Below are 16249 nucleotides of genomic sequence, written 5' to 3' on the forward strand. Positions count from 1 at the left end.
ATTCATTAAGGTAATCTGATAATGCTCACAGTGAAACCATCTTAATCACTTTAACCAAAACTTGAAATAACAAAAAAATTCCAAGTCTATTATTATTATTTTAAAAATCACTCTTACATAGAAAAAAAAGCCTAACTTGAAATTTTAGTAAATATTTCACTGGTGAAATTGGTATGAAATATTTTGAACACAAGGCCCATTTCTAAGCCACATAATAATATTAAAACAAAACAAACAAAAAAACAAGTGCTTATATTTGAAGTGAGGAAAGTGGTTTGACCCTCAAGTCACTGATTATATCCAAATACTAGCTAGTAGTGCAGTGGCAACTTCTCATTGTGGAGATGCTCTACAAATGTAAAGATACAATCCAATCACAAAAGCACCCAGGCAAGGGAGAAGCCCTCAGACTGGCAAGTGGCACAAATATTCTTACTGGCATTTTAATATACCATAAAATTGACCTGAGGCTGGAGTGGAGTTCTACCTTGTTGACTCCTTTCTATTTATTTTCTTAAAAAAAATACTGCTATTAAAAAAGCTAAGAATTTTAAAGCACCATCTATAAGTTTACTATTTAACTATCTTTATTAACTCTATGTTGCTCTGCCTTGAGGTTTTCTTTTTTAGAATTTTAACATTTCACCCAACTACACATGGCTAAATTAATTAATTAAGGTGAATTTAACTCACAAGAATTCATCTGAAAAACTTGAAGGCGTGTTGACCAATCTGTTTCAGTGACAAAGAGACAGAGAAAGTATGCTTCTGTGTTTTTAGCAGCTTCCCCTTGTTTCACTTGGGTTGAGTGAGACCATCACTGTTACATGAATATGAACAAGCCCACGGTTTATCCACAGTTCCACCATGATACAGTATTGATACATCTTATTAGAAAGGGCGAATCATAGGGCTGTATTTACACAGGGGACTTCAAATATGGGCATGTGGATTAAATCCTTCATTGGCAAGATAAACACAAAATTCTCTGAAACTGGGGGTGGGGATGGTTAACATTATGGGGTAACCTCCAAGTCATTATACATAATGTCCACAATAACTGCCACGACTGCCCAACGAAGACTTCATGCAGGTAGAAGACTTGAAAAACGATGGCGCTCAGAGAGAAAAAAAACAAAAAACCAAAAACCAAGGAGGTGACATAAAACTTGGGAATCGGCACTTTTCCCTGTGTTTTCTCAGGCAACAGCAGTCAGTTGGTACTCTGGTAGAGGGGTGCCATCCCCCAGTGGAGAGCATATGAACAAGGAGGAAGGCTTTTCTTTTTGGTTTTCACAATGACCGGGGATGCTGCTGACAGTCAGCAGGTACCTGGGATATTAAATGTCTTGCAACGAATGGGGACATCTCTGTACCCACTGATCCAAATTGGATCATACCGATCCAAATGCCACCAGCAGCCCACTAAGAAACATTGATCAGTGGTGCTTTGCTTATATATGCACATCTGCACTAGCAATGTGACAAGCTAAATGACATTTTTTGGGGGGTGTGTATGTGCATGCATGTAGTAAATCCTAGCATAAGCTTAGAATGTCCCTTTTTGTAAAGGCAGTAGGTGGGAATCGCTACCACACGATTTGTTTGCCAGAAATCCAAAGTAGCCAGTGGGATCTCTTAATCTGTGAAGACTCCTGACTTCAAAAAAAGCACAGGTGGGCTATGTTTCAGTTGGTTTCTAGAAATGCTAATGGTAGCTCACAGTTCTTAAGAGCTTAAGTTTGCTGATTACAAAGTAAATGGGAAATAAAAATGAGAATGGTTTGAGGGTTTTCTACCTGTGTCCCTACTAAACTTAGTTACTGTAGCCACTCAAATCCCTCTTTGAAAGTGGGATTTGAATTATGGAGGGGTACGCTTTCCCTCAGAAAGATGTTCCCATTGAGTGGAATACTTTTGGCACTCTTCCCTTCTGGCACATAGATGAATGCTGAAAGTTCATTCTGCTTTCTCATGTACTCTCTGTGTGTGTATGTGTGTGTGTGTGTGTGTGTGTGTGTGTGTGTGTGTGTGTGTGTGACACCAGGAAGCAAATATTTTGTAATGAGAGATTAACCAAGGGGCTAAGGGTCAATTTTGTAGATAAATGATACTAAGAAGTTTCTTGTATCAATATACTCTAGGGATTTAGGGAAATAAGGATCTGAGTATATATACTTTTACTAGTAAAGGGCTAGGCTTCACATCAGAATTTAGGAATGCCCCAACAATTCTGCTATCTTGACATAGATTCATTTATCTTATGTTAGTTTAAATCCATCTTATCTACACTTAGGAGAATTACTTATGAAACATGCTGCTAGAACCTCTTAAAATGCTTACAGGTGGGTGAAAATTCTGAACAAGAGAAAAAGAGGAAGTTTTCACTGTTAAAAGCACATGCAAGACTTCCTTTTTCAATTGTGCATATAGTTTAAATTTTGAAACTTGTGTTTCAATATTCTATGAAGTATTGATAAGGTATTTATCAAAATATTCAGTATTATTTTTTTCTCCTTCTGGTATAAGCTGCTATATGTATATATACACATTCATACATATATTTAACACTACTATATATTTTTTAATGTGCCAATCAGTACTGAGTTAACTGCATAACTGATGAGTTATGGCTTTTAAGGACTTACTCATTTTGAAATTTGATGAGTTTCTTTCTTTTTTTTTTGTGGGTCATGGGGCTTGAACTCGCACTGTCCCTGGGCTCTTCAGCTCAAAGCTACCTCCCTACCCTAGAGCCAACCCTCACTTCTCATTTTCTAGAGGTTAATTGGAGATAAGAGTCTCAGGTCCTTTTGTGACTGGGCTGGCTTTGAATCTTTATCCTCAGCTCTCAGCTTCCTGAGTAGTTAGGATTACAGGTGTGAGCCACCCCTCCCTGCTTGGTGACTTTCTTTTGGAAAGATGTATCCACTGTTTCTATTTCTTTTAATACATTTGGGTTAACCTGCAGAACTTTCTATGACATTAGGAAGAGACAAATGCCTACACTCATTCTGACAATAAGATGAAGATGAAACTGGAATGTCAGCCTTCCTGGGTAATTCAAAGAGATAGATGTGTTTGCCTTTTTCTTCAATTCTAACAGCTGTTCAAATGCCAGGACAGTTCCCTGAATACTGCAGACTTCGGTTAAATCATTTGTGGAATTAACTTAAGACTATAGTTAGCACACGAAATACAAGACATTTCAGCAGACAAAAAACAAAACAAAGTAAAACAAAACAAAAAAAACAAGCTACTTAATTGAATGCTGATCACCAGAGAACAAATTTTTTGTACTGATTGATGATAATGAGCATGAAGAGGCTGAGCAAAACCATTTAGCCTGTTCTTACTGTATTAATATTAATGAGCATTTCCCCCCTCATTTTTAAAAAAAGATGGAATTGGTCCCTTTGGTTTTTATATTCTGTCTGGTTCTTTCCTGGCAGAGACCTTGTTTGAGATGGGCTTATTTTCTTCTGTATCTCAGGGATCCAGGAAAACCTACTTGGTCTATACCAATCTCACATTATATGGTAGTGAAAACCTACAATTGGATTACAACTGTAATAGGAAAGAAATCAGGGTTAAGAGTAAAATAGCTCAGTGACAGAACATGTGTTTAATATACACAAGGCTCCATGTTCAACCTCTTGTACCAAACAGGCAAACAGAACCAAGTTAACCAATCTAATTTTTGCACACAGTCATTTTTTTCACAGAACAGAAGTGTAGTGGTTGGGTTGCAGAAACACTGGCAGTGAGCAGAGATGTAACTGCAGGGAGGGAGGCTAAGGCCTTTGCAAAACAGGACTGGCCAGCTAGGAAATCCTGGGTAGGATAATAGTAGGGATGGCCAGATGTTGATACTATGTAAAATTAGCCAGGAAAACAGAACCTTATTTTGTGACATACAGTTTAGCTCATGAGCCTTTAATTATCACTATAACTTTTTTTTATTTAAAGGACCATTTTAATAAAGTTATTGGTGAACCCCAATGACTTAGGCTAGCCGTGGTTAATTTCTTTTTTACTTTTAAGCTTCAAACATAAGTTTCTCTAAGCCTAACTGAAGAAAGGTATAGGTAGTTCATAAACCTGGTATATGGTGCAAGAAAAATGATACATTAAAATCCCATTTTTATGATGAATGAATCTCACTGGAAGGATTAAAAAATGTATTATATGCATCACTAGTGGGAAAAAGACTGTTCTTTTCATCAACCAAGTGAAAAGTTTCTTGTCAAGTATCTTAAGTGATAAAATGATGTCAATGTCTCTTACTACAAAATAGAGCTCTCCTGATTAGAAGTTACAAAACTTCAAAGTTTATAAGGATAGAAGAAGAAAAAAACCAAACACGTTCTTTTATTATTTTTCTCAAGACACTAAAATGATAATAAAGTATAATCATAGAAAAGAATATATGGCCGGGCAAGGTTGCTAATGCCTGTAATCCTAGCTACTCAGGAGGCTGAGATCTGAGGATCAAGGTTCAAAGCCAGCCCAGGCACAAAAGGACCTGAGACTCTTATCTCCAATTAAACTCCAGAAAATGGGGAAGTGGGACTTTGGCTCAAGGATAAGGTGGTAGCCATGGGCTGAAGAGCTCAGGGACAAAGTCTAGACCCAGGGGCAGGGCAGTAGCCTTGAGCTGAAGAGCTCAGGGACAGCACCCAGGCCGAGTTCAAGCTTCATAACCCACCAAAAAAAGGAAAAAAGAAAAAGAAAAAAATAGAATATCTGCAAAACAAGAACAAAACAATTTTTTTTTTTTATAGCTAGAGTGAAACACAAGGGCTGGGAATGCAACTCGGTGGCAGAACACTTTCCTACACTGCAAAACAATGAACCAAAGCAAAAATCCCAATTCAGAGCCAGACCTATGGGCATGCACAAACATTTTCTTTCCAAAGCCAAAGAATATCTTTATTAGTGAAATGGTGACACAGAAAGCAGGCTGATTTTATTAATGCATGTAGCTGAGTGCACCAAGAGCTGTAATAATGCCAGTTATTATTATTATTATTATTTTGCCAGTCCTGGGCTTGAGTTCAGGGCCTGAGCACTGTCCTTGGACTTTCTCCAGGCTAGAGCTCTACCACTTGAGCCTCACATCACTTCCGACTTTTTTCTATGTATGTGGTACCAAGGAATCAAACACAGGTCTTTGTGCATGCTAGGCAAGCACTCTACTACTAGGCCCAACTCCTGGCCCTATGGTTACTTTTCTTCAAAAAAAAAAAAAAAGTTCCTGCCTTTTTATGATAGGTCAATTGAGGCTAATTTTTAGATTTTTTTCTTTTTCTTTTTTTTTTTTTTGCCAGTCCTGGGCTTGAACTCAGGGCCTGAGCACTGTCCTTGGGATTTCTCAAGGGTAGAACTACACCACTTGTGGCTCAGCACCACTTCCAGCTTTTTCTATATATGTGGTACCAAGGAATCAAACCCAGGTCTTCATGCTTGCTAGGCAGGCACTCTGCCACTAGGCCAAACTCCCGGCCCTTTAGAAGATTTCTAAATAAGATAATCCAATTTTAAGTGCTTCTTCAAAATACTAATGAATGGGAGAGGAAAGTGGAAAGGGAAATCTCAATTTACTCAACATTTAAAATGTTTACTTTGGGAGTGAAATTAAGCAATCACATCCTTTGCCATTGAGAACCAGGAACAATTCAGAAAATTGTATTCCCGCCTCAAAGAATGTTACATATTGTGGGCATTTTAAATAAAAGGGGGATCAAGTAGCTGTGAGAGAACAATGGAACACAAGGGAGCATTTACAGATGGGTAGAAGTATGTGGAAGCTGTACTTGGTCTGGCAGAGAAGAGGAGGACAGTAGCAGAAGGATGCTGCTGTAAACAGTATTGACTGAAGCTCACTGACTCACCCTCTTGTACTGAAAGCCAATACTATATTTATAGATATGATTTGCAGGCTCTTAAGATACAAGATGAGATTTTCCTCATACACAATTTACCCCATTTTTTTTAAACCCACATGGTTGATTTTATTTTAATAGCAGCAACCCAAATATGTAAATATATGTATATAATATGTATATATATAATTGAAAAAAATACTGGGTCCTTTTCATTCTCCCTCAGAACTAACAGTCAGAAGCACACACGTATACCTGGCTTACGTAAAGGGTCTGATGATTGTCAAAATGGTCTTTAAATCAAACAAATTTTTTGACTAGTTGCTTGATTCTGGAGATAATCAAGATAGGGAAAGCCCAAAAATTTATTTCTAAAGTTTGTAACAGTTTTATAGGGTCACATTACATCTAACTGTATGCCCTGTCCTGCTATCCTTGTGGAAGGTGGAGTCACTAACAATAAGTATATAAAAAAATGTCAAGTGAGTATAGCCGAGCTATGCAAAGCATGCAACAAAATTTCAATGAGCATGCTTGGTACGAGTTGTAGAAGTTTCTTGCATTTAAGAAAAAGAAGCATAAACACATTCAGATACGTTTCTGGCAACTAGATTCACTGGCACAACATAAAATAATGGTACTATACTGTACCAACTTAATGGTGAGACAAGAATGTTCTAGAAAGTCTTTAAGGAATCTATATCAGTGGTTAAGATTCCCAAGTCCCTTAGTAAGTTCTCAAATACCAAATGCCTACTTTCAAAAATACATTTGTGCTTTGCTTTTTCTTCATTAACATAATGAAATATTTTCTTTTTCTTTCTGATTTTCAACTCCCACCCAATGGCAGGGCCCAGCAATTGCAATCTTCGTTTTTCTTTAAACTACACACTCCATACCATTTGGCTTTCTGGTGGGAGGGAGCCAGTGATTGTCTTCTGCTCATCTTCTTCGATGAAAACTCCCGAAGAAGAACAGCTCGTGTAACCATAGTGTCTGTCCCTTACCATCAATTCACATTCTGGGCAGCAAGGCTAGTTACACCTTTCCTGGTGCTTTTGGACCCCATCTGGGTGGTCCAGGAGAAGGATGCTTTCGATCAAAGTTCCTTGGCCACAACTAAGCAGAAATATACACATTCACATCTCAGTGCAATATCAGGTTTTTCAGGAAGCAGGGCTTCCACTAAGATGATCAATCGATTTTCAAGCTGTCCTATACTTCTTATGGGCGATGGAACCTAGAGCAAGAAACAGTTATGGTGAGTCCTTGATATGTTGTATGCAGTCCAATGAATTGAAAAAGGTAGTTATGTTGCCAGGGAAAAGCTGCTCTAGATGTTCCCTGATTGAATTACTGTGGTAAACTGTTGTCATAACAGAATACTGTTAGACACAGTTAGAGAGCAGAGAGAATCACATAAAAGATTCCTGACTGATATTCAGTTCATAGAGCAAGCAAGACTAAATATTGCTATCTTTGTGGGTCAGTTTCTCATTCATATTAAACAGAGTGAGACATTACACCAATGGCTTTTGTTACTTTACACCTGGCCTGCAAATGTAAAAGATAGATAAAAATAGACACGGTTTCATTAGCTTTAGCATCTTACCATCTCCTGCTGGTGACTCTAAATTAGCTTTTCCACACCTGGATATGAGAATGCTCATGGGACATTTCTACTACGGTAGTCTACAGGTAACTTCTAAAACATCTCCATAGCTATGCAACTTTATTTAGTTAGTTAACCTGCCTTGGTACTTTCTATCTTGCTCAATGGTCTACTATTTAAAATATTAACTTCTAGAATTGCATGTCCTACTCATCTTTATTCTTTTTTTCCCATGTATCATTAGATCCTTCCATGACCGCCTGTCTCAGAACCATTAAAACCTTCCCATCTAGTGCTGGTATTACTTTTACAATTTGCTTGCTAGCCAGCTAGCCAACTGGCTTATTTTCCTTCCTACAGAGTTCTTGAATATTCTCGCACACTATCTCTTTCAACAATACAGTTCCCTCCCTCCGTTCCCCATCTGTGCTTTCACTGTCAAGGTCAAGAGCCATCTTCTCCAGAAAGCTTTATCTGATCAAGCTCTTCAGCCAGCTTCGAGTTTCCACCTTTATGCAGTTCCGCTTAACCTTGCTAGCTCTCTTTTCGCAATGCTTTCCCTGTCTCAGGCTGTATATCATCCCCAGCCTTATCATTGTGGAGTAGGATTCCATTCACCGGTTTAGAATTGTACCCATTCTTTACCAAAAGCTTTTGGTTTTTGAGTATGATTTAAAGCCCCACAGGTTTCTGTCACCCGCTTTGGTAAGCTAACGCTAGTCATTAGCTTCTATGTTGCGTTGTGCTCACATTCTTCCATTCATCTTTTTCCCCCCATCTCCAGTTTGCAATATCTCATTCTCAGTGGTCCCTAAACTCTTCTGTTTCCCTCTCTCCAAGAAGCACAACTGGCTCTCTCTTCTGTGCTTCGATAGCCTCTGGTACATGCCAGTTATTTATCACATGCTCTTTGTGTAGGACTTTGGCTGCTGGACCATGGGAACATGGAGACAACACACCATTCTCATTTGCGTTTCCATACTCATGGAATGTACTATTTGGCACAGCCTTTCCACACCCCCCCTCTCCTTTCCACCTTCCTTCCCTCCCTTCCCTCTTGAGCAATACTGGGGGTTTTGAATTCAGGGCTATCTCATCGCTAGACGGATGATACTTGAGCCATATACCTCCTGTCTTTTTTTTTTTTTCTGTTTGTTTATTTTTTTGGCGCTGGTCCTAGGACTTGAACTTGAGGCCTGGGTGTGGGTCCTGAGATTCCTTTGCTCAAGACTAGTGCTCTACCACTTGAACCATTTCTGGCCTTTTCTGGGTAGTTTATTAGAGACAAGAGTCTTATGGACTTGAACCACTAACACCCAGCTAGTACTGAGGTTTCTTTTGTAAACTGATTATTTTTAGGATAGCATCTCACTTTCTGACCAATAACACTACTGAGTGATGACTGCCCTACTTTTTTTTTTTTTTTTTTTTGCCAGTCCTGGGCTTGAGCTCAGGGCCTGAGCCCTGTCCTTGGACTTTCTCAAGGCTAGAGCTCTACCACTTGAGCCTCAGCACCACTCCAGCTTTTTTTTTTTTTCCTATGTATGTGGTGCTGAGGAATCGAACCCGGGCCTTTGTGTCTGCTAGGCAAGCACTCTGCCACTAGGCTAAACTCCCGGCCCCCTGACTGGCCTACTTTTATACTTGTTGTCACTGAAGTTACAGACACATGCTACCATGTCTCGCTTCCCTCGAAGAAGACTGAATCTTATGGGCTTTTCTATCTGCTCAGGCTAGCTTGGATCCACAATCCTCTTCATCCCAACCTTCCACACGCTTTGGATGACAGGTGTGAACCATTGTGCCCAGCTATATGTTGAGAAGTAATATCTTGAACTTCTGTGCCTGGCCTGGCCTTGAATCTTTGCATTATTTTCTTGTCAGTTGTAGGGCTTGAACTCTGGGCCTAAGCCCTGTCCCTGAGCTCTTCAGCTCAAAGCTACAGCAACACTTCCTGATTTTTTTAGTGGTTAACTGGAGATAAGTCTCACGGACGGTAGTGCCTGGCTGGCTTTGAATCACAATCCTCAGATCTCAGCATCCTTAGTAGCTAGGATTAGAGGAGTGAGCCACCTTACTGATTTTTTAATACATTTCGCAGTACTAGGATTAAACTCAGGGCCTTGTGCAGGCAAGTGCTCTACCACTTGAGTTTTTATCTCCCAGGTCTTTTACTTTTAGTTGGTTTGTCAGATAGAGTCTCAAGCTAACTTTACCCAGGCTGACCTTGAACTATTTTCTGCGTTTGCCTCTTGAAAAGCTAAAATTACAGAGGTGAGCCACCATGCCTGGATTATAAGCATCTTTTTATAGAGTATAGAGATTTGGTCAACAAGTAAAATGACGCATCTTATCTTCATATTCAGCTCTAAAATTTTACAGCTGGAAGTATTAAAAAACTGTGAAATATTAAATTTGTTACTATTCAGTGGTTTGTATTCATCTGCCTCCTGAGAGGTTTGTCTGTGTGGCAGAATGACAAATTTGGCTTTAGGCTTTATCTGTGGGATAATAAATAGACCTACTCTGATAGTTAAAACTTGCATCCACCCTTTTCCCAGAATTTTCCAGAGACTCAAATCTGAAATTTCCTACATTTCCTACCCTTAAAACTGGAATACCCCCCACTCCCTTCTGATTTTCTTTCTGTTTAGAGGGAGTGAAAAGGGGCAAGAAAAAGCTATTTTTAAGCCATAGATTTCAGATAAGAACACTATTTCCTTCATTTCCCCACAAGCTACCTTGGAACATTTACTCTCCTTTCCACTCAATCCAATAATAAAAGAGTGAAAATACTCACAAATATAAAATTTTACTTCTCTGAACTTTCTCATTTGATATAGACTGAGGTCCTGAATAATTCATTTCCCCTTTCTTTAAAAAAGTTTCACTACTGTGGCATATTGGCTTCCATTGAGCAAATGAAGCATCTCCAGACCCAGTTGAGAAGTCAGGCCACAAGCTGGCTATGTCTTCTTAATATTCAACCGAGCTTTCAACAGTTTCCAACTCTTCAGGTCTCTGTCCTGATATAAGTAAATGAGGCAGCCAGGAAAGAGAACTACTCCCTATCCGGCCTCCTTGCTTCTCTGTGGAGGAGCTCCTTGATTTTATTTTGCAGTTTCAAGTATAGTTCCTCTGAGGCCATGCTCTGATAAATCACACTTACCTAAGTCATCTGTAAAGACACAGAGGATGATGATACTTCACAGAGTAACACTGCTGAAGAAGCATATATGTATGTGTGTACATGTAATCTCACACTTAAAATATGTGAGATGAGAAAATAGTCTCATGTTTCAAAAATTGGAAAGGTGACAAGCAATGAGCAGGCAAGTGGTGACATGTCTTTCTCCCATGATTGCCCTCACCATCCGGTGACCAACCAGGAACAATCAATGTTATCAACCTTTCGCATCCTTCCGAAGACACACAGAGGAAGCTGTGTATGGGAATGGGTGCCTCCAGTATTCCCTCATACATCACTATGGGAGAGCTATCTCTGGATAAGGGGAAGCCTGGGAAGAGAAAGGACATAAGTTCTAACCCAGTTGTTACATGCCTTGAATCCACAGGGAGCACAGAGGTTGATGGATGGCTTAAATGGTACAAGGAAATAAAGTCCGCCACTAATTAGAAGACAGGAGAGCTGCAGTGTAGCTAAGTTACATTTAAAGGGCCAACTTATCCTTCCTAGGCTCTTGATGTCTCCCTCCTCCTGCAAGGTAGATGGTGCTAAGAATACTACTGCCTTTTACATGAGCAGTAGCTAAGTGCAAAACATCACCATAATTCTACATTATTTTGATTAGGAACAGTACTATTTATCCTAAACTCTCTCCTTTTAAAAGAACCGATAAAAACATCTTGAAAAATCATAGCACGATTTTATATCTCCAAAGCCAAAAATACTTCCCAGCTGGAATGCAGTTCTAATGATGTCAGATAAATTAATGGAAAATAGCAGTAGACATTTGCTTTATTGCCAAGTTCTGAAGACTACTTAAGGCATGTTTATTTTGGAGATATGAATATTTAATTTTTCCTGATCTGAAAAGATATTTTGAAGAGGGCTAATCAATATGTAGTTTTTTTGAAATCTTTTGCAGTTTGCCCTTGATATTAGCTGTTATTTCTCCTAAAACTTATCTATTTGCATCTATTAATAATTAATAATGATGATATCTACACATTATTTTATGGAACACACTTAAGAATATTCTCAATTTCTTTAATGAATAAATACAGAGAAACAGACATACAAGTTTGAAGGTAAAAGAATATACCATCAGATATAAAAAGATAACCTACTCTAATGACACAGGGAGGAAACCCAGCTTATTAGAACACAAAAAAGGATCCAGGAACTCACCCATGGGTACACTAAAGAGAATTTTTACATCATGAGGAAATAAATGCCATGGAGATAACCACCCATATACAGAGTAGAGTTACTTCACTTTCATGAATATATACAGCTAAAGGCTCAATGAATAAAATTCCTGAGTAAAGAAGCATATATAAAAGTAGAAAACAACAATCTTATAATCTTTGCCATCTTCTGTAAGATACAAAACAAGGTGGTAAAATACAAGAACATAGATTTGGATATGTAAAAATATGTAATTAGATCATTAAAATAGTTAATAAAGGTTAACAACAGATTGGAGAAAAACAGTTACATGCGTAATTCAAGACGAATTATTATAACATCGAAGGTGGCTTTAATAATTATCTAAAGAAGACCAACAGAAAATTAGTTGGATGGAGGAATAAAAAATAAGTGGTAAATAAAATGCTGTCCAACCTCATAGAAATCAGTGACAGAGAGGACCATTGTTTCTATTTTACATTATCTTTCCTTTAGAATGTAAATCTCTCAATCACTTCCCTAACTCAACTGCTAAAAGCTAGACAGCAGGTTTATAAACAGCGAGTCAGTGAAGTATGAGCTCTTTCTGCAAGCTAGCCAAGAAGTATCTCCAGATGGATGGATGGATGGATGAATGGATGGATGGATGGATAGACAGATGAGATAGATAGAAAGATCTCTGCTGATGAGAATTCCACATAAGTATTGGCTTGCCTACACAGATATAGGATACAATGAAGGCAGCAGTGTTTTCATAATGAAAAGAAAAATACCCCCTATAAATATTCACCAGTCATGTCATGGCTCAGCCATGACATGATGCAATCCTTATATATGTGTGAGAGGGGGTATATACATGTGGTCTTATATATTTAATATGCGCTATATACATGTATATTTGAAAATAATCTAGATTTATGACTGTGTCAAACTTTCCCCAGTTGTACCTGTGAGAATGCTAATATGGCCATGAAAGGAGTGGAAAGGAGTTTCACTTTTACTTTATTTATACACTGTAATTAAATATATTATTTTGTATGTAAAAATACATGTGTAAATGAAATGTCTCCGACTCGTACCTATAACCTAATTTTATTTAATTTCATGAAACTGCATTGTTTTTAATTTGATTCTTTGCTGCTGCAACTTATTCTCACATCATGTAACCAAATGAAAACATGGTTATCAGAGACCCTGATTTGCAGGAAGGTGATGCAGAAGTAAGTCTGTCCAGAATCACAGAGTGCGCAGAGTAAAGCCACAGCAGTTCTGAGGTCAGGACACAAGGACACAAACACGTGCCATTTTCTCAATTGCCTGGACACCCTAGCCAATTCCATGTCGCCATAAATATCCTGCTACCTTATTCTGATTTACTTTACTAAAGAAGTACCACCTCAGGTGTCACATTTTAGAATGAACTTTTCTTGACCCACAAGTGTTAGTGAGCAAATAAGTCTAGCTTGACAGGGCACGTGATTGATCCAAGAATAGATTATGATAGGACAAAACCCTCAATAAGAAAAAGAGTATACCTTCAGGTTGGTGAAAAGCCCTACTTGCAAATACAAACCAACAGGTAGGCACTGGTGGTTCATATCTGTAATCACAGCTACTCAATCAAAAGTATGAGATCTGAAGATCTTGATTCTAAGCCAGCCCTTGAGCCTCTTATCCTCAATTACCCAGCCAAGAAAAGTTAGAACTGGAGGTGTAAGTAAAGAGGTATGAGCGCTAGCTTGAGAGAACAAAACAAAACAAAAAAAGTAAAAGGATGAGGCCTTGAGTTCAAGTCATAGTATTAAGCAAAAAGAACTAAAAAAACCCAAAACAAACTCATAAACACATTACAGAGAAAACAAACAGATGAAGAAAGAATATACCTAACATAAAGAGCTATTTTATTTGGGTACCAGTGCTTCATGACGTAGGAATAGCTAGGGAGCAACTCTGTAATTACAGAGGCCTATAGTGGAGTTTAGAGGCAGGGTCTGCTATTAACTAATGTTGGACTGCTTGCTTTACCTGTGATGACTTGTGGTCTCATAGAGCATGCCACCAGGAACCACTGCAAGGCCAGGACAAACACATGCATGCTACCCTATAGAGGAGGTTATTGCTAGCTCAGGGCATCAGTATTGGTTTTCTTCCTTTCCTTCTTTCTTTCTTTCTTTTTTTTTTTTTTTGTCAGTCCTTGGACTTGAACTGAGGGCCTCGGTACTGTCTTTGGACACGGTTTGTTCAAAGCTAGTACCGAGCCACAGTGCCACTTCTGGCTTTTTCTGTCTATGTGGTACCAAGGAATCGAACCCAGGGCTTCAAGCATGCTAGGCAAACACTCTACCACTAGACCACACTCCAGGCCCTCAGTATTCTTGTCATCACTTGTGCTGGTACCATTTTTAGGGCCTAATGGGAAGCCCTCCAGTCACTGGGGGCATGCTCTTGAGAGGGCATGCTCTCTTCATCTTATTCTCACATGGTGAGTGGTTTTGCTGTGTGCTGCCTTGCCACAAGGCCCAAAAGCAACAAGGCCAACTAACCCTGGACCAGAGCCTCCAACGCCATAAGTTCAAATAAACCCTTACCTCTTTCAACTCTATCTCATGTCTTTGCTACGGTCACAGAAAGTTTGAGTAACACCGTAGTGATCTGTGGACCAGTGAAAATCTAATTCCTATTTTAAGTTGTAGCCTGTGAAAATTCCATTTCCATTCTAAGTTCTGTCTGCCAAGCCCAAGGCCAAACATAAGTGCCCACAGAAATGATTACCAGTATCTGTTCTGGGCAAAGAACTTCAATCATCAGTGATGTGGATGATTACCATGTAATTAAATAGAATTATCTTTGAACACTATTACCATTGACTTAGGTTATTGGTAAAAGCATATAAGCATGAATATCTATTAGTGTTCTGTTAAACTGTTTTCAAAGACTTAACTGCAACAAGTTAGACTCATCATAAAAAGTACCTTATCAAGTCTTTTCAATATGCTAAAATGCATCTTATCGACCTACCTTGTAAACTGTCGACTCTCTTCGTGAACTTCCATTTCTGTGCTTTTAAATTCATTTAGTTCTTTCCTTATTGCTGCCTACACAGAGGGGGAAAAAAAAAGGACAAGTAGAATGATTATGTAGGTCGTGTATTTCCTGAGTCTACATACCATTAAGGTAGCAGAATTTTTCTTTCTTTATTTTTTTTAAAGAAATATCTGAGAAAAGGACTCCTAATTTCTACCAGGTAATAAATGCAATATATATAACAAGTTGGGCACCTCCAATCTGAAAACTTGAAATTAGAAATGCACCAGAATCTGGAACTTTTTGAGTGCCAATATGAGGCCACAAATGGAAAAGTCCATATCTGACCTCATACAGCTGTTGCAAGGTGAAGATACTATAAATAATGTTGTGGAAAAATGACCTTCAGCCTAGGCATGTATGGTGTACATGACACACAAATGAACTTGTTTGTGCTGTCCTGGAGAAGGGGGGTGAGACCCAGGACCACACATATTAGATAAGTGCTCTACCACTAGGCGACACCTCTAGCCCCATACAAGAATTTTGGGATTAGACTTAATTCTCATTCCCACATCCCACTATGTATATACAAATATACCCAAATCTGAAAACGATCCCAAATCAGAAACACATTTGGTTCCAACTTTTCAGGTGAGGGTGAATCAAGGTGTAAAGTCAAACTGAAAACTCTTTTGAACAACTACCTGACATTTTAACAAGATGAAAACTAGGACCTTGTGGTACGGGGGGGAGAAGGTGAGGAGGTACAGAAGGAAGAGGAGGAGGGGAGCAAATGCAGTCAGAATATTCAATGCATGTATGTAAAAATGTGGGTGGGGCTGGAAGCCATGGGGGAGAAGGATGAAAGGGGTGGCACAGATAAAGATGCACTGCACTCATAAACTGGCATGTGGAGTTGTAACCCTTTTGCATAGCAAATAAACACAAAGGATAGATTTCTTTCAAGAGTCTTTCACAGAGAGCAGAAGACGCTAGATTCATGCTTAGGCCTCGTCTGGATTTACTCACAACCCCCCTTCCTCTCCCAACCCCACAAGCAGAAGAAATTTTACAGCATGAGCTTTTCAGAAAAACAATATTATGTTCCCAGGAAAGGTCTTTATTCAGTCCCATCAAAACAACCTGGCTTTTGACTAGCTGCCACAGAGCTACTGGAAAAGCAGTCGCTATTTATTCTTTAATATTGGAAGTCTAAACAAACAGAACTTAAAATTTCAGTCCTACACTTAAAGCTACCCAAGGAAAACATCAAATAGGACACCTTCCTATTTAAAGAACACATGACTCGTGCCATGTAAATCTTATGACCACAAAGACATGCTTATGCTGCTG

At 38.8% G+C, this 16249-nt stretch overlaps 1 protein-coding gene across 5 annotated transcripts in view; it reads right to left on the bottom strand.

Annotated features, from left to right (window-relative positions):
- The window catches only part of Phactr2 (phosphatase and actin regulator 2), a 381904-nt gene that overhangs the window by 214749 nt on the left and 150906 nt on the right, over positions 1-16249 (bottom strand). For 4 of the 5 annotated variants that reach the window (XM_090338008.1, XM_090338007.1, XM_090338010.1 and 1 more), the window contains 2 exons: positions 14888-14964; positions 2669-7125 (listed from right to left, as the gene is read on the bottom strand). The exons of the other annotated variant lie outside the window; for it this stretch is intronic. In XM_090338008.1, the coding sequence (XP_090194134.1) occupies positions 7110-7125; positions 14888-14964 (93 nt within the window). In that variant the 3' untranslated portion in view covers positions 2669-7109. Of the gene's footprint in view, positions 1-2668; positions 7126-14887; positions 14965-16249 lie in introns of those variants that run through there. 5 annotated transcript variants of the gene reach the window in all.

Source organism: Megascapheus bottae, chromosome 8, assembly GCF_031878675.1.
Source record: "Megascapheus bottae isolate mThoBot1 chromosome 8, mThoBot2.hap1, whole genome shotgun sequence".
NCBI classification, from domain to species: Eukaryota; Metazoa; Chordata; class Mammalia; order Rodentia; family Geomyidae; genus Megascapheus; species Megascapheus bottae.